The sequence below is a fragment of the Mercurialis annua genome, linkage group LG4, assembly GCF_937616625.2.
Source record: "Mercurialis annua linkage group LG4, ddMerAnnu1.2, whole genome shotgun sequence".
NCBI classification, from domain to species: Eukaryota; Viridiplantae; Streptophyta; class Magnoliopsida; order Malpighiales; family Euphorbiaceae; genus Mercurialis; species Mercurialis annua.
Genome location: NC_065573.1, coordinates 22,117,133 through 22,137,646, shown reverse-complemented (window position 1 = coordinate 22,137,646; position 20,514 = coordinate 22,117,133). Strand labels below are relative to the sequence as shown.

The window sequence follows — 20,514 nt, the reverse complement described above, 5'->3', positions numbered from 1 at the left end:
ACACTAAGGTAGATTCCAATAAAATTCCACATCACATTGGTTCCTACATCAACTACAATACAATGCAAGAAGAAATTCTGAAAATTAACTATACTAACACTACATGTGGAATTCCAAGCAAGCGCTATGCCACCCGAGATGCCCAAAGGATCAACGCATTTGAACTCTCTAAAGCCACATTTTCTAAAAACTCTTTCCACTTTTTCACTAGCATTTTTAGACTCGATAAGAAAAACCAAACTCGGAGAATGAGATTGCACAATCCCTTGAAGATGATGAATTGTCAAGGGGTTCCCCACACCTTGACAATTCCAAATAATTGTCTTCATATATCCTTTTGGGGCCCAATATGGCTGGCACCCTCCACCGCTTTGGATAAATCAGAGACACAAACTTTCTTTGACGATTGGCCTTCCATCTCCTGTCCTTCCCTCTTTGCACCCATGGCTGGGGGGATACCCTCCTGCTCACTTCTGTTGCTAACCCTGTTGTTGCCACTGTTTCTTTGCGCTCTCTCAGCAAGTGATCCAGCCGGATTGATATGGCTCTGTCTGGCAAGTTTTTTGAGTCTATGACTGCTTGTGGCTCGAGCAGACTGAAGAGATTGTATTTCACCATGGGAACTTCCAAACACAAACTGCTCAGGGCTTATAGGACCACCTTGTTTTTCCAAGTTAGCCGGAGGTGTCCCCTTAATGCCGTCGAGAATTGTGACAGCAGGCACAGTTGTGGTATCAGATGTGTTTCCCACCAGAGTAGATTTCAGGGGTGGTAGGGGTTGGAGGTGGCGTCGGCGTTGGAGAGGCACCAGGTTGGGAATAGCAGCAATAACGGGCCCTATATCATGAATAGAGGGGGGAGTAGTACGTGTATTTGCATGGCTTACAGCTTTGGAAAGTGGAGATTGAATGATTGCAGGTAATGGGTTGATACTGGTATGCTGTTCAGTTGTAGTTGGAGGTTTTGGGAGGGCCAAGTGTAAAAGGCCCAATTCCTCCATGACTTGCCTGTTGCAGATAATTGAGCCTTTGTTTGATTCCGAGAGAATATTTGGGCTAGAGGCAAACCTTGCTGGGTCCAAGGGAATTTTCTGGTATGTAGATGGGCTGTGGATCGTGGGCTGGGTAGTTTTGAGAAGCTCTTCCTTAATAGAAGCCCGAGTGATATTTGGATGGTGATGTTTCCTTGGCTCCATTACTTCATAAACCCCGCCTGCAGGGCCCAAAGTGGCAAAAGGTAGACTTACCTTTTCCTGCTCAGCTGTAGTATCGTCAGTTAAGCATAACAAAGGCATGTCTTGTTCTTTGGCGCGTTTCCCTTTGTCAACTCTTCTGCAGAAAGGTTGTGATCCTGATACCTCGTATGTCGCAGGGGCTTTCTGAACCTTATCTTCTGAACATACCAAAGGTTGACTACTCCTTTCCCCCCAGCGGTTAGAGACCGCCAGGTCCCTGCCTGCTCTGGGGTTGGTAACCGGCTTGACCAAAGGATGTCCAACTGTTGCCCGTGGTGGAGCCGGCCTAATCCAGCTCCCGGTAAGGTTCTCAGTTGGGCCAGCAATGCCCCCTCCACTCTGATTACCAAAAAAGGAGTTCCTAGTAGCAGTGGAAATTTTCTTGAAACCCACTCTCATTTCTGTACCAAAACCCGGTTCATCTGGATTGTCGCTGACCACCACCGTTGTTTTACAGGTATAGGTAGAGTGACCGATAATGCCACATCGAAAACAGATATCCGGCATCCTTTCATACATAAAGCTAATCCATTTTTTCTGGACATTCTTCGTGGGAGCATAAAACCCTTTCCTCAGCGGGTTTTTGACGTTTACCATGACCTTCAGTCTAAGGGTTCCCCAAGTTGCACCGTTCCTCATTTCCTCAGCATCAGAAGTTATATACCCTTCGAATAGGCTGCCAATGGCCCTGGCATTTGTGACATTAATCTCGTTTGCAGGTAACCCCATGGCATGGACCCAAAAGGGTGAGAGGGAGAAGTCAATGGCATCCAAAGCTTTATCCTCCGGCCATTGTTGGAGGACCAACAGGTGGTTAGTAATGCACCACGGTCGACCTTCCCATACCTTCTCGTAATCCTCAACATTTCGGAAAGAAAAGATGTAAATGACTTCTCCATCCTTGCGAATATCAAAAACCTGGTGGGTTTTCCATGATTTCAGTAAAGTTTCTTTGACAATGGAGTCATAGTAGACCTTTTTGCCGGCGAACTGACCAACCAACACAAACCGATTTTCCACTGCTTCTTGAACAAGGTTTAAAGTTGGTTCTGAGACGTTAAGGTTGGCTGCGTGTAGGGTTAGGTCATTAATACTCATATGCTGTGTATTCATGATGAGACAAGCAGATGGTGGCAGGAGTAATTATGGTGGTTGGATTGTAATAAAAGCAGAAGAACTTCTATAATCAAGATGGTGGTTGAGGGAGCAGAAGAGGTTTAAAGCTAGGTTCTAATATGGAGATGTTGCTCAAGAAGAGAGAGAGGGATAAACCCTAGAACTTAAGAGATAACCATTAACTCCTTTTTCTTTAGCTTTTGGGTCAGAAGCTCTTCATTGCTTTTTTTCTCTATTTTCGAAACTCCATACCAAAGTACTAGTAAAAATGTTAATAATATTTTTTTATGTAATTAGTAGATAGGATACGAACATTTATGACCAAACAAAATTCATCCAACCTTCATGATTGCACAAAATGGTAACTTCAGATATTTTAACAGTCTTTTTTTTATTAAAGGTGGAAATCGACTCTTTATAGTCTCATGTTATTTGTTAGTTATCGAGGCATGGTTCGAACACACAACCTCTCGATGCACTTAGAGACGCTTTAACCATTTAAGCTAGGCCCACATTGGCAGATATTTTAACAGTCATCGATGCAAACCATGGAGGACAGTAATGTGGTGATAGAGTCAAATGTGATGAATGTCATTTTAGAGCTGCGAAATCTCTATTTGTCAGAGGTGGATGTCTTGATTGAAAATTTTGTGGATTTATTAAAGCAATTTTTTAATTTATCTTTTTCTTTTGTAAGACGATCAGCGAATTACACAGTGTATGTGTGAGCGCAATATGCCCGTTCCATGTTAGGTCATTAGGAATGGTTTTCATCAAGAATGGTTTTCTAACTATTCTGAATTTTTTATGTCTGTAATTGCTTTGAATTTGAATTTATATCATTGTTGATTCTAAAAAGTAATATATTTATGATCTTGTAGAATTCACCGATGACTATTAAAATATCTGAAGTTACCATGGAGCTGCTTCTTACCTGAATGATAGTACCCTTACAGTCTCGCAAAACACAACCCATGCCGATTTTATCACCCTCTGCAAATACCGCAGTATCTACATTATTCTTTACATACCCAACTTTTGGTTTACACCAGTGCCCCAAACCATCCATCCTCTTTACTAATCTGAAGACCACGCAAATTGGAAGGACCAGAATTTGCCGAAGTCCAAGCCGCCAACTGAGACCCCGCTTCATCTGCTATACTGAGCTGCAAATAGATCATAAATATATTTTTAGATGGAAAAATATAATATCTATAAATTAAAAATTAACTCAATTTTGATGAACAGAAATGAAAGGGTCCATTCAAACAAAATGTGAGTATGCTTTAAGCCTTAGTACTCATATGTAAGGGTGTGCATGCATTAGTCGGTTCGGTTTAAAGCTTACTTGAATTGATAAAAAAATTTGAACAAAACTTGTATTGCTAAATTGTAAATGTATTTTTTACAGTTTTTTATAAAATCAGATTGTAAAACAAGCTACAAATTATCAATTGTAAAAACACATGTTAAATACAAAAATTGTAAAAACAAGATACAATTTAAATGATTTTAAGGTAAGAATTGATAGAACTTTTGAATATAATACTCTAAAGATATAAAAAAGCTTATTTACAATTCTCTTGTTTCTAGCTCTCTAAAGATGTCTCTTAAGACTTAACAAAGGCTTGTATTTCCTTTTTATAGGATTTCAAACTCTTTGGTTTTGTAGTAATTTTGTCCATAATTAAATATAGGTGGTTCAAAACCATGTAATTCAATTAAAATTTTGTGATGCGTGATAGCTAACAGATACCATTTTTAAAATTAGTGAAAGCTGATACATGTCATATAAGCCATGTTTGGTTCATATAATAGGTGCGGAATGGAATAGCTATTCCGTATATAATGAAAATTCTTTGTTCTGGTTTATGGAATAGGTACTCCACGGAATTGCTATTTCATGATTTTGTAAAATAAGTACTCCTCTCAAAAATTAAAAAATGACTATTTGATTACTTAAGGGATAACTATTCTATCCCATACTTGTTTAGGTCATAAATCCTTAACATGCGAACCAAACATGGCTAATACAAGATTTTTCAAAAAATTTCAATAATTCTCAAACCGAACCGAATTTTTAGTTTGGAGGTGAAAAATCTAACCAAACCAAATCGAAAATTTCGGTTCGGTACGGTTAAAACCAAATTTCACTATTTTTTATTTTTTTATACTAAAATGAATTGAAATATTAAATAATTATAGTCTAATAAACTTTCATATATGTTTAAATAACAATTATTAACTCATTTATCGACAATAATTAAGATATAACGACCAAAAATATATAAATATAAGTATATATGTATATTATTTTTAAAATATATATATTCTATATTAAAGTTCGGTTAATTTGGTTTTTTGGTCGGTTCGGTTTTCAAAATACCCAAAACAAACCGAACATCGAACACCAAATTTTAGCTAAAATAAAAACTAAACCAAATCATTTTCACCAAAAAATCAAACCAAATAACGAAATTCAGTTCGGTTCGATTTTTCGATTTGGTTCGATTCTTGCTCACCCCTAAGGGACAAGTTCTTGCACTTCCCCACTTACCTGTAGCATTTTATGAGGCTAGTCGGACCATTCCCATTGTTCCCAATAATTTACCAAACAGCCACAGGCACCAAACAAAATAGGCGGGAAAATCAAAATTTTCGAGACACATTGGCGGAAAACAAATTCCACTCCAAACCGGAAAAATCAATCGGAAAACAAACTTATTAATCCAAAGAAATTAACAGAACAAATCCGAAATTATTTAGATTGAGTAAATGCAATCCAAAATAAACTCCTTTTTCAAACCTTCCTCTTCTTCGCCTCCTCCAAAACTCAACCCAGACACCTCCGTACCTCAAATTTCCGACGACGGTACCGACGATTTGGCTCTCTGGGAGAAAGCCCAACACCAATTTCTCAACATTTACCACCGCAGATCTCCGAAATTAGCTAATGGGTACTCATTTTCACTCCAATTATGTTCTTTCTTACGCTTTACCTTTCATGGGTTTGTCTCAGTTTTGTTGAATTTTTATTGTTAGGGAAAACAGAGCTGAGTCTAACAAAGGAGACGAGTTAACAAAACCAGTCTCAATGGATTTGAATTTAAATGTAAAGCAAAGATCCAAAGCGATAAACAATAAAAGAAGTTATGCACAATTCTATTTGGACTTGGGTCAATCTGATTTCAATTTGAAAGCTTGTTCTGTATGTGGAGTTAAGTATGCGCCGGGAGAAGAAGGAGATGAGAAAGAACATAAAGTATTTCATAAGAATTACACTTGTGGAGTTCAATTCAAGGTATATTACATTTCTTGACATTTAAGTGCTGATTTGTTTGGTGATTGTTTACTTGTTGTGTTGATTTTGTTAGGGTTTTCGGAACGAAAGGGTTGTTCGTGTGCCTTGTGATGGAGGGGGTCGGATTGTTTTGGTGTCGGATTGTGACTCTTCTGCTCAGAGAAATAAGGTTTGCATTTTTTATTTCTTGAACAGGTTTTCGATGCAATAACTTGAGCCGGACCGTGTTGATCGGATTAATTCTGTTTTTAATAGGTTCAGGAAGTAGTGAGTATGATGGAAATTGAGCTTGGAGGTGGATGGATTTTTCATAAGCTCTGTAAGGTGAAAGATTTCAATAGAATTCTTAAGTTATAATCAGTTCTTTAACTTTCTGATTCTTAGATTTTCTTTAAGCCTTAAGTTAGAAAGTTCAATTTATAGTATCCTCACATGTATGTAGAATCCTATGTTGCATGAGAATGCGATATGTTGAAATGAGAAACAACAATACTATATTTTTGACAAAAGTAGGTTATAAATATGAAGTTTTAGTGTTTCAGGAGCGTTTCCGGAAATGAAAAATAACATTGAAATGTAGAATTCGAAAAGTTTTCATGCAACATAGGTGAAATCTTGTTAAATGGCTTTAGCTTGTAGTCAAATAGTTTATCTGATTGTATTGGTATAGACACCCCCCGTCTCAAATCCAAAATGTAAATCAACCGGAGGGAGTAATTATTTTCTTTGTGGGTTATAATTAAATTTGGTATTTCATCATTTTACTGTGTTTTGCAGTGTAGAAAGAATCGTTGTTTACCTTTGTCGACAATCTTTCTCGTCCTTGTTGTTGCAGGTGTATCTATATATTTCATCTCAGAGAGTTGCTGGTTGTTTAGTTGCTGAACCAATAAAAGAAGCATTCAAAGTTCTTCCACGCGCAGAAGATGAAAGATTGAGGAGTGCCTCTAATAAGAAATCAAAATTAAACGCAACCACTCTTCGATTTGGAGAAATTATATTGCAGAGAGAAATCACTAAGAAAGTCTCCACTGTTGATTCTCTTAATGAGTTGAGTGGAAACCAGAATGGAGCTATTATTTGTGAAGAAGACGCTGAGCCTGCAATTTGTGGCATTAGAGCAATATGGGTCACTCCCTCTAACAGAAGAAAACGCATTGCCACCCAGCTACTTGATGCTGCGAGGTAACTTCACAACCTTCTGGTTCTATTGTGAGTTTGTTGTGATTGTTTGTAGTTATACTTCCATATAGCTCTAGGTAGGGGTGTGCAAAACCGAGTCAAACCAATAAACGGAACTGAACTGATAAATTCAGTTTGGTTTGGTTTGACTTTTGGTGCAACTGAACCAAAAAACTGAATCAAACCAAACCTAGTTGGCTAACTTTCAATTTTGTTCGGTTTGAATTGAGTGCGCACCCCCTACACTCTACACGCCTCAATAACCAAATTGACATGAGGTGATGTATTTTAGCTTTCTCCCTCAACAAAGCAATGCGGATTCAGTTAATGATAGCACACCAGTTTTATCTTCTTAAGAAGCATTTGTTCAAAAAGAAAGCTTTAAACTGTTTTAGTATTTTTCTCGGAATGCTTAAATTGAACTAGTTTGTTGATTTTTGGCAGGAGAAGCTTTTGCATGGGTTATAGTGTTGAACAATCTCAATTAGCATTTTCACCGCCTTCAGCTGCTGGAAAGGCATTGGCATCAACTTATACAGGCACTTCATCATTCCTGGTATACAAGCCTATAGCAGTTAACAATCAAAAGCTACACTAAATCAAAGATTCAACTCACTGATTTCATTGTTTCATCTACTTTTCTACCCTCAATTCTCTTATTGCTGCAATGATGAAGAATGATTTAGTGCTATACTACAGTTGAATTGGGTAGAAACACTGCCAAAATACTCGATTACAAAATGAGCTCCAAGATTGAGTCAAATTTGATTGAGTTTTATTTAAGGAGTTTGAACTCAATTAAGCTTGATTTGCTCATCTATATAATTTTTTAAAAATTAAATTGTACTATAACTTTAAGGTCATTATTGTAAATTGCAATTATAAAAAGATCAAAAAAATTATTCAAAACCAATTAAGCTTGTAACATTAGTATGTTCTAACTTGATTTGGTAGTTTACTTGAGTAGTTTGAACTCAAATGTACTTCGATTTAAGTTTTTTTTTTTTTTTTTTTTTTTAACTAAATCCAAGTAGCTCGCAAGTTAACTCATTGTTAGCATTATCTCTAGTGAATTTATTTTTGTGCTAGGGTTCGACATGATCAGTAGCATGCCCAATTACAATACAATTTCTGCAGTCTTATTATGTAAGCAACTGCTACATTTAACTGAGACATAAATTCATCATACACTGAAAGAAGTAATGTTAAAGATTCTTGTTAATTTGACAATGTTGGCAAAACTTGGCACAATGCCAGATACAGGCTTCACAAAATCATACACTAATTAACATTTCAAGCTATTCAATGCTGGAGTTAATTTCATACATACAAAGTTTGACATTAGTTTCAGTTTCTGCGTCTGGCTGGAGGTAAGGACTAAATAACTTCATAACCTGTTCATACACAGGCCTTTTGAAATCGACTGCCTGCGTGATTAAACACAATTAGCATGTGTCAGCAAACATAATGTCAATTGAATATCATCGTATCCAGTGAGGTTTACTTACTAGCTCCACCACTTTTTCCGGTAACATCCAAGACCAATGTTTGAATTCTGGCTTCTCCGATCCATCTCCTAAAAGGTTTATCTCTTCTTCCTTCCCGGTAAACTTCAAAAGGAACCTGTGCATGGTTTGATTATTTCTTCATCGACATTAAGCAGCAATAAATGTTTGAAGCTGCGTCAGGGAGAACCAACTCTGCCTTTCATAAAGTTCATTTCAAGCGAAGACTGAAAAACAGTGTCTTAATACAAATCATCATATTATATGCTACTTTTGCTAACGAGAAGTTTACTTGTAAAGCTTAATATTCAAAGTCCAGTTAAATAAGAAGCTTCTACAAAGCTATAACCGATGACAACCACCAAAAGACCTTGCACGGAAATGAAAGATTCTCGGAAATACCATCAAACATGAGGTTAGGTGAGCATTATACAAACTTTAGCTAAGAACAGTAGGGCAAATAGCATTACTGTAATCAATATACAGCCCATCGATAAGCTTACCACTTTTGCGCTTGACCTTTATAATTGGTACCCCATCTCCTATTAAGTCTATGTCGAATTTGAGTGGGGAAGTCATATGTCAACCAATATGGAGCCTGCGCGTATAATTTCACATTCAGTTGAGTAATACATGCAGCAGAAGCAACCTATTTCTGTAAGCTATTTTTGTAACCTATAAATGCAAATGTGCAAGTTAAGACAAATGACACCAAAAAAAGAAATGAAAACCCAACCTATGCCAGAAATTCAGCAGAAGTAACCCAATTTCCATAACCTTTAAGCTAAATTATGCAAGTTATTAAGTTAAGACATATGACACCAAAAAAGAAAAGAAAAACGCGCCTCGGCCAGAAATTCAGCAGAAGTAACTCCGGTTTCTTCCCTCAATTCTCTTATTGCTGCATGTCTAAGATCCTCACCTTCATCAGCACCGCCCTATAATAGCACAAGCAGCAAGCTCATTAAGTTCTTTTCATTCCTCCAATTTTAGATGTTATGTTGCCCAACTAATTCACGATTTGGAAAATTGTTAGCAAGCTCGAATCGCTTAACATTACTGAATCGACAAAGAAGCATCCATAAGCAAACCCGCACAACTCCTTAAACAGCTCTAAAATACAACATCTATAGACATTAACTCCATCTAATTTCACATCAATTCAGTTCGAAGCAACGAGATTTACAAGTATTTTTTAAAAATTTCAGTTCTTTTGTTATAAAATGAAGCTAAATTAGCATACTAAAAACAAATGGAGATCAAACCCCAGAAAAGAAATGAATTCCACATTATTTAAATGAAAAAGAAAAAAATTAACATTAAGAGCAATGCAATTAATTAAAAACCAAAACTCAGAATATAAATTGAATTTTTACCTGAGGCATTTGCCATGTATCTGGTATATTAATTCTGGAAGCTGCAAATATCTACAAAATTAAACCAACCCAACAAAATTAACACCCAAATTAACAAAACCCAAGCCACAATTATCATTAATTAAACTTTTCACAAACTCAATTAAAGCTGGAAAAACAGAAAAACCAACAAAAAAAACCTGTTTATTTGGATTAACCAAACAAATCCCAACGTTCTTCCTATACCCTTGAGGTGGACTTTCCAATGCCAACACTCTTCTTCTTAAACACACTCTCCCCGGTTTATTCCCCCTCCACGTCACCACCAATGGCACCCCCGAAAATTCGATGGTTTTCGAAGGGTAATTCGGTCCTATAACCCGATAAACCCCGAGATTTCGTGCAAACTCACACGACTCCATATTATCACACCCCACAGCGCGTCGTTTTTACCGTTTTTGAATAAAACTTGGCCCCCAAGTCTTTTTAACAAAATATCATTTCTTAAATTCCAAGATTACCCTTGTAATCGTTTTATATTACCTTTTATACCCTTTCCTTATTATGCTAAAACCCGCCATTTATATATAAAAATCACATCAAACCCCTTTCTTGCTAAGTTTTTTCTTCATTTTCTTATTTTCTTGATTCTTTAAAACCCTAATATCTTTCCGATGTCATTTCCGGTGATATTCTTCGACGGCGAGCAAGAAACCAACCTCGGAAACGTTGTGATTACACCGTCGTTGAATTTTAAGGTTTTTCAGTCGATGATCAGTGAGAAATTGGTTCTTTCTCCTCACCAGTTCTCTGTTTATCTTTCTGACCGGAAGAATCACGGCTTCAGAGTTCCGATCACCGGAAAAGTTGATTTCTCGGCTATTTCTTGCGAGAAAGATTGCTTCTTTCTCGTTGTTCTTAAAAGATCTAGACGTGATCGGCGGCGACAAAATTCCGATTCTATTCAAATTGTTCCGGGCGAATATTATGATCATCCTCTGCCGTCGCTACCGCCTGTACCAACGGCGAATATGATGCTTTTACGACGTGATGGGAATAGTATTGCTATTAACGTCGATTATGGAAAACGGGTCAAGGAGCTGCAGTTGGAGAAAGAACGGTACTTGATGAACATGGGTCTCGGGTTTGGGCCGGGTACGGGTTCCGGTTTTGATTCGAGTTGTGGTCAAGAAGAACGGTTTAATGGAACGGTTGTTTCATGTGAAGAATGTTTAAGGGCTAAGAAGATGGGCTTCGATGTCGGGTTCCACTGGTGCGTGTATGATACTGTTACATTCGGATTCAAGTCGCCTGCGGGTCCGATTGCCCGGCCCGCTAAAGAATCCGGTTGAGAAATTTTATGTTTTGTTTTTTTGTCTGTGAATAGAGGTGATTTGATATGGTGTGGGATGGTGTACGGTAAGGGATAGTGTTGCCTCATTGGTTGATGGTTGATGATTGGTGGACTGACTGTTTTGATCAAGTTAGGATTAAATGGAAGTGGCTGTTTGTATAGTTACTGTAAGGGTATAAAAGGAAGAAAAAGATACAAAAGTGGATTAAAAGGAAGTTGAAGGGTTATTTTAATCACATAATTTTGCCAGAAAAAGGTGGCAAAAGATTTGTGAAAATTACAATAATGACCCTTTTTTGAATGGAGATTACATTTTGGGATGTTTTTTGGGTTCCAATTGATTGAAAGAAAAACAAAATAGAGTTGGAATGGAATAATCAATAATGTGTTGGGTACTTTTTTTATATTTTTTATATTTTGTACGGATATATAAGCTTGCTAGTTTTTTTTGCTAAAGGATATGGCATCAAACTAGTTTCCAAATTGGAATTTTAAGAGGCATAATTGATACTTTATTTGGAATGGGAAGCGCCATTTTTTTATTTAGTTCTTTACAATTGGTTTGTTAAGTTTAATTCCTTGCTTTAAATTTGTATTTGCAATGTAAAAGTTGCACTGATGTCACTCATTTTTCAATTAGGATTTGGTTCATTTGGACATGTGTAGGGAGTGAGTAATTTTGTCTTAAAAACAGAGCAACTAACTTAAATTAAATCTTTTTGATTAAAAAAACTTAAATTAAATCCCTATTTGGTTGTACAAATGTTAAGTCAACATGAGTGCATAATCTATCTATCTATCTATAACTATCTTCTTATATATAGGAAGGGGGGACGAACAAAATTACGATAATAGACTTTATTAAGGATATAATTTATAAAAAATCAAGGAGAATGCATAATAATTAAGTAGACATTAGATTTAATAAAAAAGCTAATCCCAATATAAAAAAATATTATCGTACGAATTAAATTATAATTAGGTTAGGATTGGTTTCTTTTTTCCTAATGGAATCACCGTACGAATTAAATTGTAATTAGGTTAGGATTGATTTCTTTTTTCCTAATGGAATCATAGTTTGATTAGAATTATTTTTCATTTTGCGTAAGAAAAGTCGTAATTTAATTTGCACACACAACAAGAATTATTGCTTAATACATTCTCAAACTTTAACCTAATTCTATATTGATGGTTCAAATTTTAATTTTGGTATTTCTTAATAATAAAAGTCTAAGTTTTGTGCTTAAAATATCTAATGGATTATTTAGAAATAAATAGATTATAGGCTGAATGATTTTAATATGTCCCCTAAAAATATTTAATCTAAATTTAATATTTAATATTTAATATATACAAAATTATAATAATTCACTATAAAACATAGTAATATAACTAATATTTACTATACATAACGGGTCAAGTAAATATCATCACATAAATCAATTTTAATAATTTATAATAATTTATTATAAACTTTAGCAATATATTTTAATAATTTAAGTAATATTATATAGGGTTAATGTTAAAAAAAATCACGAATTTTACACGTTTTCTCATTTTAATCACGCAGTTTAAATTTTTTCATTTTCATGAACGAACTAGCACTTTTTCTCAAATTCATGCACGATGCTGAGGAGACACTCATTCATTATTGTAAAATAACCTCCACCTCAACGAATTACATCAATAAAATTGTGACACCTCAGCACCGTGTATGGATTTGAAAAAAAATTATAGTTCGTGCATGAAAATAAAAAATTAAACTACATACATATATGTACGTACATATGTACATACATATATGTACGTACATATGTACTATATATATATATATATATATATAATATAAATGTTATTCACGTGTGTAGCACGTGGCTAAACACTATTTTTTTTAAAAATGAACCAAACACCGCTAATTGAAAAAGAGGCAACCTTTAAGTAATGACTCAATTACCACTCCGACACCACCAACAGCACCACCATCATCTAGATCTCCGGTTCCGAGTGCAAACTGTATTCATCATTATTAACTGAGTGCTATAATTTCAATTTAAGTAAAAAATAATTAACTATACTTATCTGAAACTTAAGTATTATATTTAATAATTTAATTAATATTTAATATACACAACGGGTCATGTAATTATCGCTCACGTGCGTAGCACGTAGCGAAACGCTAGTACTATATATAAAAGCACGGATGGGGGGGACATGCAAATTTACTGAATAATCCTTTTCAGTTTATTATTAAATAAATGTTTTATAGTCATTAACTAATTAGTTATTTAATTAATCACTATTGTAATTAAAGTCCTAATTAGAATAGGTAACTAAATTATTTCAAAATTAGTAAATTGTCTCCAAATTAGTAGGAATACCTATCTTTTAGTTTGATTGAACTACTGTATTTGGTATTTGGTTAATATAATATTATTTAATTTTTATCTTATTATCTATACTATAAAAATATTATTAATAAAATAAATGTTTTATAGTCATTAACTAATTAGTTATTTAATTAATCACTATTGTAATTAAAGTCCTAATTAGAATAGGTAGCTAAATTATCTCCAAATTAGTAGGAATACCTATCTTTTAGTTTGATTGAACTACTGTATTTGGTATTTGGTCAATATAATATTATTTAATTTCTATCTTATTATTTTTAAAAATATTATTAATAAAATTAAGTTAATTATTTAATTATGATTATTATAAAACCAAAAGAAGAATAAACTCAGTATGGAAAAAAATTTAATAACCGAATATATTATATTTACTTTTATAAATTTTTTTAACTAATTTAATATTAATTATAAATAACAAAATAGATATAATTATAATAAATTTACTAATATATTCATTGACGAGTTACGTTACGAGCCACGTGCATAGCACGTAATGCGAAACTAGTCATATGAAAATATAATAATACACTGCAGTATCAATTCGCCTTTTAAATCATGACGTCGTGATTAAACTTTAAAGATCAAATAATTCCTTTATTCGTAATTTGGAGTAGTTATGGTAAAGAAATCTCTCTCTATAATTTTGTGGTCTCATTTCTCTTTAAAAAAAATTCATTTTTTTCATTTTTTAGAGGGTGGAAGAAAATAATTTTTCTTTCTATCCATATTACTAATTATTCTAGATGTATTTTTTTAGTTTAATAAGTCTTAGTTTATAAATTTTGACTTTGATTTGGGTTTTGCTTTTTTCATGTCGGAATAATTTTGAGAACCTTCTCGAATCTTTGAATTAAGGGTTCTTCACGATTTGATGTTTTAATCGGATCATGCACGAGTAACAATTATAGAGTGTGAGTAACCTTCTACATGAGCAACGTGCAGACATTGATCTAGTGTAACTGGAATTTTTGAAATATCTAGTCCTTATGTCATTTTTGTATCTAATGAATTATAATTTTATAAAGAAAAAGAATCAATCAATTATATGCTTTAATATAATTCATATCTTTAAGAAAAAAAAATCTTCTAGCAGTTATGCGCTTCAGTATAATTTCTAGTATTAAACGTGTTAGAGCATCTATAATGTAGTGTCATTTTTAAAGCCATATTTGTTTTGAAATCCAAGTGAACTTTATTAAACACTAAGCTGAGATCAGCCAAAATCAAATGAGTGATGTCTGGAGGAACAGCCTCCATCCAGACATTAAAAGTACTATTCTCACTAACAGCTTTTCTAGCCAAAGCATGGGCTACTCTATTTGAATTCCTGCTAACAAACTCATAACCCAAACAACAACTATGATCATCTAAAGCAAAACTGTGAAAGAACAGCAAATCAATCTCACTACAAGACTTAGTTTTGTGATTAAAGTAATCTACTACAACCTTTGCATCAGACTTGATCACATAGGGAGTTAGATTAGCTTCGAGAGCCAATGTAGTTCCATCTCTGATTACCACAGCTTCCCTCACTCCTACTTCAACAAGACCAGCATAGCACTTGTTACTGGAAATCATGACTTCACCTTTCCAGTTCCTGATAACTGCACCTGTGCCATAAATCTCTTTGTCTTCATTAAAACCTGCATCAACATTGACAATATATGCATCCCTTCTAGGTGGAACACATCTGTTGTCTGTATCCCTCCTCGCCACCTGAATGTCTTGAAGAATAGGTGTCCTCCCTTTGTGTCTATTCTGTCTGTACTCCTCAGCATAGCTCAAGGCCCATTCTGGCAGTTAACATGCTGGAAACTCCTGCCAAACAACAGACAATTTATATTGTTCCAAATTAACCATAACAGGATTGTAAAAATGTTAAAATCATGCTTATTAAGAGTTGAGTAAGTTTGAAGTAACAAATCTTTAGAGCTCCAATCCAGTTTTGGTTTGATATTCTTAGACAAAGGCCAGTTCCTCCAAACATCTGCAGCTTTATTGCAAAACCAAAGGGAATGAAGAATTGTTTCAGCAACTTCCTTGCATCCTGAGCACATATGCTCAATATTCATACCTCTACTGATCAGCTTAGTCTTCACAGGAAGCCATTAAAGCCATATTTAGTATGCAAAAATGATAAAATGATATATTTACCATAACTTTCTAAATTTACCTCCAACACAAAATGTTAAAAAAAGTGTTATAATTACTTACTATGATAATTATCTATTAACTTTTTTTATTATGTTATAAAAAAAATTCAATCATATATTTTATAATTTTTAAAAATATACTACGATCATGTATGGAAGTGCTGCCTTTCGGCTCGGCAATATAGAATAATAATTTTTATTTTATTTGATATAATAATGAGCTATTTTAAATAGAATTGTTAAGTAAATTGATGAATTATAAAAACGAAAGATATTTTATAAATTATTTTAATATCGTGTATGGTCTATTATTAAAAATTTAATCAATCGAAATCGTTAAAAATAAAAAAAGCATAAAATTCAAAATAAAAAAAATACAAAAAGTAATAATAGAATCATAGCTGAAAATGAATTTTGATTGGATATTAAAATTAACAATATACTGTAATTCATGCTAAATTTAACATAAAATATAATATATATTAAATTTATCACAAAGTATAGTAATACAATTGAGTTGAATTTAATGAATCGGTGTTAAATTATAACATTAACATGCAATTTAGCATCACATTGTAAATGCTCTTAGAATTACTTTCAAAATTATGTTAGATATTATTTGATTGTTTGCAGTGTTTTAAAAACTAAATCAATAACCAAATTGGTAATAACACCACCTATTGATTTAACTGATTTAATCGTCCGATTGAACTCTATTTAAGTAAAATCAAAAAAAACTGAAGACGGTTTTTAAATATTTATCGACAGATTTGTCAATCTTTAATTCACTATGTATTTTATTATGATTTCGTTGACCATATCTAACATCAAAAGGATGTCATTATCCTTCCGAATATGTACAAAATTGACCAACAAAAGATCAATCTACACCTTCAATTTGCCATGAAATCTCTTATAAGTCAGAATTATGGATAATTGACAAAATAACCCAAAATTTTGTACTATTGAATCATAAAACACCTACCATGTGGAATTTTTTCATTTCTTATAACAAAAAAAACCCTTCTGATCTCTCTTCAGTAACCCCTACTGCTACAACTCCATCTCCATATTATTTTTTTGATAATTATTCCCATATTATTATTTTTGGGTAACTCTATCCTCGTTGATGCTTATTGTTTTACTAGAGAATAAGGTTTAAAATAATCTCCAATTGATTGTTTATGGTTTTTTTTTGTCGAAACGTTTTTAAAAATGATTTTTTTGATATCTTTTCCAAATTATGGGGTGGAATGATCCTTTGATCAATAACTGAGTCTGCTGATTCCCTTATTGTTTGGCAAGCTTGAGACTTGGATATCATCTTGACGCGTCGACTTGAGACTTAGATTGAATTATTTAAACTCATTTTTAAAGCATAGAAAATATATTCTTCATGCATCTACTTATTCCTTAATTACAAACAAAAGGATGGCTGAAACTCTTCTGCTTAACCTTGCTCAGAGCGTTATTGAAAATTTATCTTTTCTTGCACTCCAAGAAATTTCATTGGCTTGGGGACTTGAAAGGGATCTTCAACAAATTAACAGGTCCTTAAAGGCCATAACTGTCGTGCTTTTGGACGCCGAGCAGCATCAATCACGGAGCCACCGGATACAAGTGTGGCTTGAGGATCTCAAAGATGTCCTTTATGACATCGAAGATGCAGTCGATGAATTTGATTCCGAAGCATTGAGAAGGCAAGTGGTGAAAACTGCATGGAATAGTACTAGAAAGGTAAAACGTTTCTTTTCAAGCTCTAATCCACTCGCATTCCGCTTTAAAATGGCCCATAAACTAAAAAACCTTAGATTGAGAGTAGCCGAAATTGTTAAACTTAAGTCTGATTTTGGTTTGACGGAGGGGGTCAATGATACGCAAGTCGTTCGCAGGGAGAGAAAATTGACCTACTCCTTTGTCGATGTTGCGACTGTTATTGGGAGGGACGAAGATAAAGAGAAGATCTTATATCATTTATTGAATCCTGTCGATGTTGAAAATGTCTCCGTTCTTGCAATCGTAGGTATAGGAGGTCTGGGAAAGACTACACTAGCAAAGCTGGTGTATAATGATCAAAGGGTAAATAGTCATTTTGAGATGAAAGCATGGGCATGTCTCTCCGATAATTTTGATTTGCAAGAAGTTCTTAGAAAAATCAACGAGGCTGCCACAGGTCGAAAATGTAGAGGGTGGGGTATAGAAAAATTGCAAGCATTCTTGAGGGAGAGTGTTAGTAATAAAAAATACTTGCTCATCTTAGATGATGTGTCCAATAACGACCGCCGAAAATGGAATGAATTGAGAGTTTTGTTGATGGGGGGTGCTAACGGAAGTAGAATTCTAGTAACTACAAGAGATAATAGTGTTGCCTCGCTCATGGCTAGTGTTCCACCTTACAGCTTAAATGATCTTTCTTATAAAAATTGTTTGTCTTTGTTTCTAAATTGTGTATTTAAAGATGCACAAGATGTGAAAAACTATCCAAATCTTGTAAAAATGGGTGGAGAAATTGTAAATAAATGCAAAGGAGTTCCTTTAGCAATAGTAACATTAGGAAATTTGCTTTATTCCATCACTAGTGAGCATGAGTGGAGATCTGTACGAGATAGCGAGATTTGGAAACTAGAGCAAAAGGAGGACGATATAATGCCCGCATTAAGAATAAGTTATGAGCAGTTGCCAACTTATTTGAAAAGATGCTTCGCATATTGTTCATTTTTTCCAAAGGATTCTTTATATAATGATTTTTTATTAACTTATTTTTGGATGGCACATGGGCTTCTTCAGTGTAAGAATGAGAATGAAGAGTTAGAAGACGTTGGATTATGTTACTTCAAAGAGTTATGCTCGAGGTCATTTTTTCAAGATTTTTATCAATTTAATGGTGTGATTAGTTGTAAAATGCATGATTTGATGCATGATCTTGCGTTATCATTGACACAAAAAGAGTGCTCAATGGTAACAGCAACAACCCAACAAATACCTAAAAATGTTCGGCATTTGATATTTGCTAACCCTAATTCACTTCATGAAAGTCTCCCTAAGATCTTACAAGGGTTAGCCGGTGTACGAACCATTTTACCTTTTGGTTATCCGGACTTTATCAGCCAATCGTTCATCCAAACGCTAGACTTGACAAGATTTCAATTTCTGCGATACTTGGAATTGAGATATTCTAAAATAGAGACACTACCGGAAGGTATTGGTATGTTAAAGCATTTGAGATTCCTCAGTTTATATTATTCCGAAATAAGAGTACTACCGAATTCTGTTTGCAAGTTACAGAGCTTACAAACTCTATGGCTAAAAGGCTGCAATGGAATTGAAGAGTTACCGAGCGACATGAGGTGCTTCATCAGCCTAAGATATCTATCAATAACCACAAAGCAGAAGCGTTTGCCAAATAATGGAATAGGTTGTTTAAAATCCCTTCGAGATTTGGATATTTTTTCATGTGAAAATATAGAATTCTTGTTTGAAGATATGCAGGGACTCAAGCGCCTCCGAAAACTGTTCATTGGGAATTGCTCAAGCTTGAAAAGTTTGCCGCAGAGTATAAAGTACTTGACTTCATTAGAGTTACTTTTTATCAGGAACTGTGAGAACCTTGATTTGGAAATGGAGGAGGAAGAGAGCGATAATCAAACTCAATTACGCCGCCTTGAAACACTAACACTTGCAGGTCTACCGAAATTGGTGGAATTTCCGCGGTGGCTTCTCAATAATTGGACCGACACTCTTCGAATCTTAACTCTTGAACGCTTATCCAACATGAAAGAGTTGCCTCATTGTCTCACTAATCTCCAAGAAATACGTATAGATGAATGTGAATTACTTGTAGAAGATTTGTCCAAGATTCCTCATGTCCCACAAATTATTATTGATGACAAGGAGTTCAGACATTTTAACCCTTTTCTTCATCGAACTTGTTAATTTATTTTAATCTTTTGACTGTATTAGTTTCGAGTTGAGTATGACCATATGGATAATAAAGTTGTTCACAGAATTGGTTTTGATCCACGCTAGAATAATAAAATATGATTGATGTTCATAGAATTGAGTACATACGTTTGATGAATAGTAAGATTACATAGACTAGTTAAGAAAAAGTTCCAACTCAACTATATACTATGAGCAGCTAAATTTTGTTAATTATGTTTTTGATTATGGATTTTTATTGATGTCTATTAGCTGCACGAAAACTTGTTAAATCCTATGTTTCGGCATTTTGTTTCCGGATATGAAAACGAAATTAATAACTTTTTCTTTTAAAAAATATTTTTTCTCTGTTTTTGTTTTTGTTTTAGCTTTTTCTGTTCTAGTTTTTCAGTTCTTCGATCTTCAGGTAATAAAGGTTTAATCTTCTATTCATTTGAGTTGGTTTTTGGTTTGAATTCTGAGTGATCCTTATGTCAGTTTTGGTTGGACTGAATTTTAAAATCTGGGCTGTGAGACATTATGTATTTTTAATATGTTTGCATTATAACACTATGGAGTTTGTGTTCATATTTTGAAAAATCTGCATTATTAAAGTGCAAATGGTTTTATTAATTTAGCTTTCGACTAATCTAGCATGTTTTTTTCTAGCAAGTATAGTGTCCTTAAGGTTCTATACTATGTTACTTGAAAATGGAAAAGGAAATGCTACAAAAGGAAAAGGCCGAAACGAAAGAATATCAATTTTTTTTATATTTCAGAGTTCTAGAATCAGTTTTCGGAAATGAAACAAAAATGTCAAAACTTCGGTAATGCAACATAGCTTATATATATATTTCAGAATTTCGGTCCCATTAGTGAAAACATTTAAAACTCCAAAACTTTACATTTCAAATCTATCTTATAAAAAAAAAAATCATTTCGCCGTTATCTGCTTTGACATTTCCCGTCTGTCTGTTAGCTACAGACA

General features: G+C 34.1%; 3 protein-coding genes across 6 annotated transcripts; 2 read left to right on the top strand and 1 right to left on the bottom strand.

Annotated features, from left to right (window-relative positions):
• The first annotated feature begins 4,944 nt into the window (after positions 1-4,944).
• LOC126676596 (protein CHROMOSOME TRANSMISSION FIDELITY 7) lies at positions 4,945-7,511 on the top strand. 3 transcript variants are annotated; one of them, XM_056105344.1, is made up of 6 exons: positions 4,945-5,307; positions 5,393-5,651; positions 5,725-5,820; positions 5,913-5,975; positions 6,487-6,836; positions 7,278-7,511. In XM_056105344.1, exons 1-6 carry the CDS (start codon positions 5,126-5,128, stop codon positions 7,429-7,431), a joined length of 1,104 nt encoding a protein of 367 aa, XP_055961319.1. In that variant the 5' UTR covers positions 4,945-5,125; the 3' UTR covers positions 7,432-7,511. The 3 variants fall into 3 exon arrangements, with proteins under 3 accessions (XP_055961319.1, XP_050226788.1, XP_050226787.1); XM_050370831.2 differs by having other exon boundaries at positions 5,402-5,651; positions 5,907-5,975; positions 7,278-7,507; XM_050370830.2 differs by having other exon boundaries at positions 5,907-5,975; positions 7,278-7,506.
• Positions 7,512-8,033: 522 nt separating this feature from the next.
• Positions 8,034-10,204, bottom strand: LOC126678055 (nudix hydrolase 27, chloroplastic-like). Of its 2 annotated transcripts, XM_050372924.2 has the most exons (6): positions 9,894-10,204; positions 9,715-9,765; positions 9,184-9,276; positions 8,842-8,936; positions 8,342-8,456; positions 8,034-8,260 (listed from the first exon to the last, which is right to left on the bottom strand). In XM_050372924.2, exons 1-6 carry the CDS (start codon positions 10,113-10,115, stop codon positions 8,132-8,134), a joined length of 705 nt encoding a protein of 234 aa, XP_050228881.1. In that variant the 5' UTR covers positions 10,116-10,204; the 3' UTR covers positions 8,034-8,131. The 2 variants fall into 2 exon arrangements, with proteins under 2 accessions (XP_050228881.1, XP_050228882.1); XM_050372925.2 differs by lacking the exon at positions 9,184-9,276.
• Positions 10,205-17,024: 6,820 nt separating this feature from the next.
• LOC126678724 (disease resistance protein RGA2-like) lies at positions 17,025-20,265 on the top strand. Its single transcript, XM_050373621.2, has one exon. The coding sequence runs from the start codon at positions 17,040-17,042 to the stop codon at positions 19,539-19,541; it is 2,502 nt and encodes an 833-aa protein (XP_050229578.1). The 5' UTR covers positions 17,025-17,039; the 3' UTR covers positions 19,542-20,265.
• The last annotated feature ends 249 nt before the right edge of the window (positions 20,266-20,514 follow it).

What these genes read in the sequence shown, in the direction of transcription:
- LOC126678724 (XM_050373621.2), top strand. Translation starts at nt 17,040, where the DNA reads ATGGCTGAAACTCTTCTGCTTAACCTTGCTCAGAGCGTTATTGAAAAT.
- LOC126678055 (XM_050372924.2), bottom strand. Translation starts at nt 10,115, where the DNA reads ATGGAGTCGTGTGAGTTTGCACGAAATCTCGGGGTTTATCGGGTTATA. An exon ending in TGGTTAATCCAAATAAACAG is followed by an intron (nt 9,766 to 9,893) that starts GTTTTTTTTGTT and finishes TTAATTTTGTAG; the next exon opens with ATATTTGCAGCTTCCAGAAT. An exon ending in CGGAAAAAGTGGTGGAGCTA is followed by an intron (nt 8,261 to 8,341) that starts GTAAGTAAACCT and finishes TTAATCACGCAG; the next exon opens with GCAGTCGATTTCAAAAGGCC.
- LOC126676596 (XM_050370830.2), top strand. Translation starts at nt 5,126, where the DNA reads ATGCAATCCAAAATAAACTCCTTTTTCAAACCTTCCTCTTCTTCGCCT. An exon ending in TCTCCGAAATTAGCTAATGG is followed by an intron (nt 5,308 to 5,392) that starts GTACTCATTTTC and finishes TTTTATTGTTAG; the next exon opens with GGAAAACAGAGCTGAGTCTA. An exon ending in TTTTTCATAAGCTCTGTAAG is followed by an intron (nt 5,976 to 6,486) that starts GTGAAAGATTTC and finishes TTGTTGTTGCAG; the next exon opens with GTGTATCTATATATTTCATC.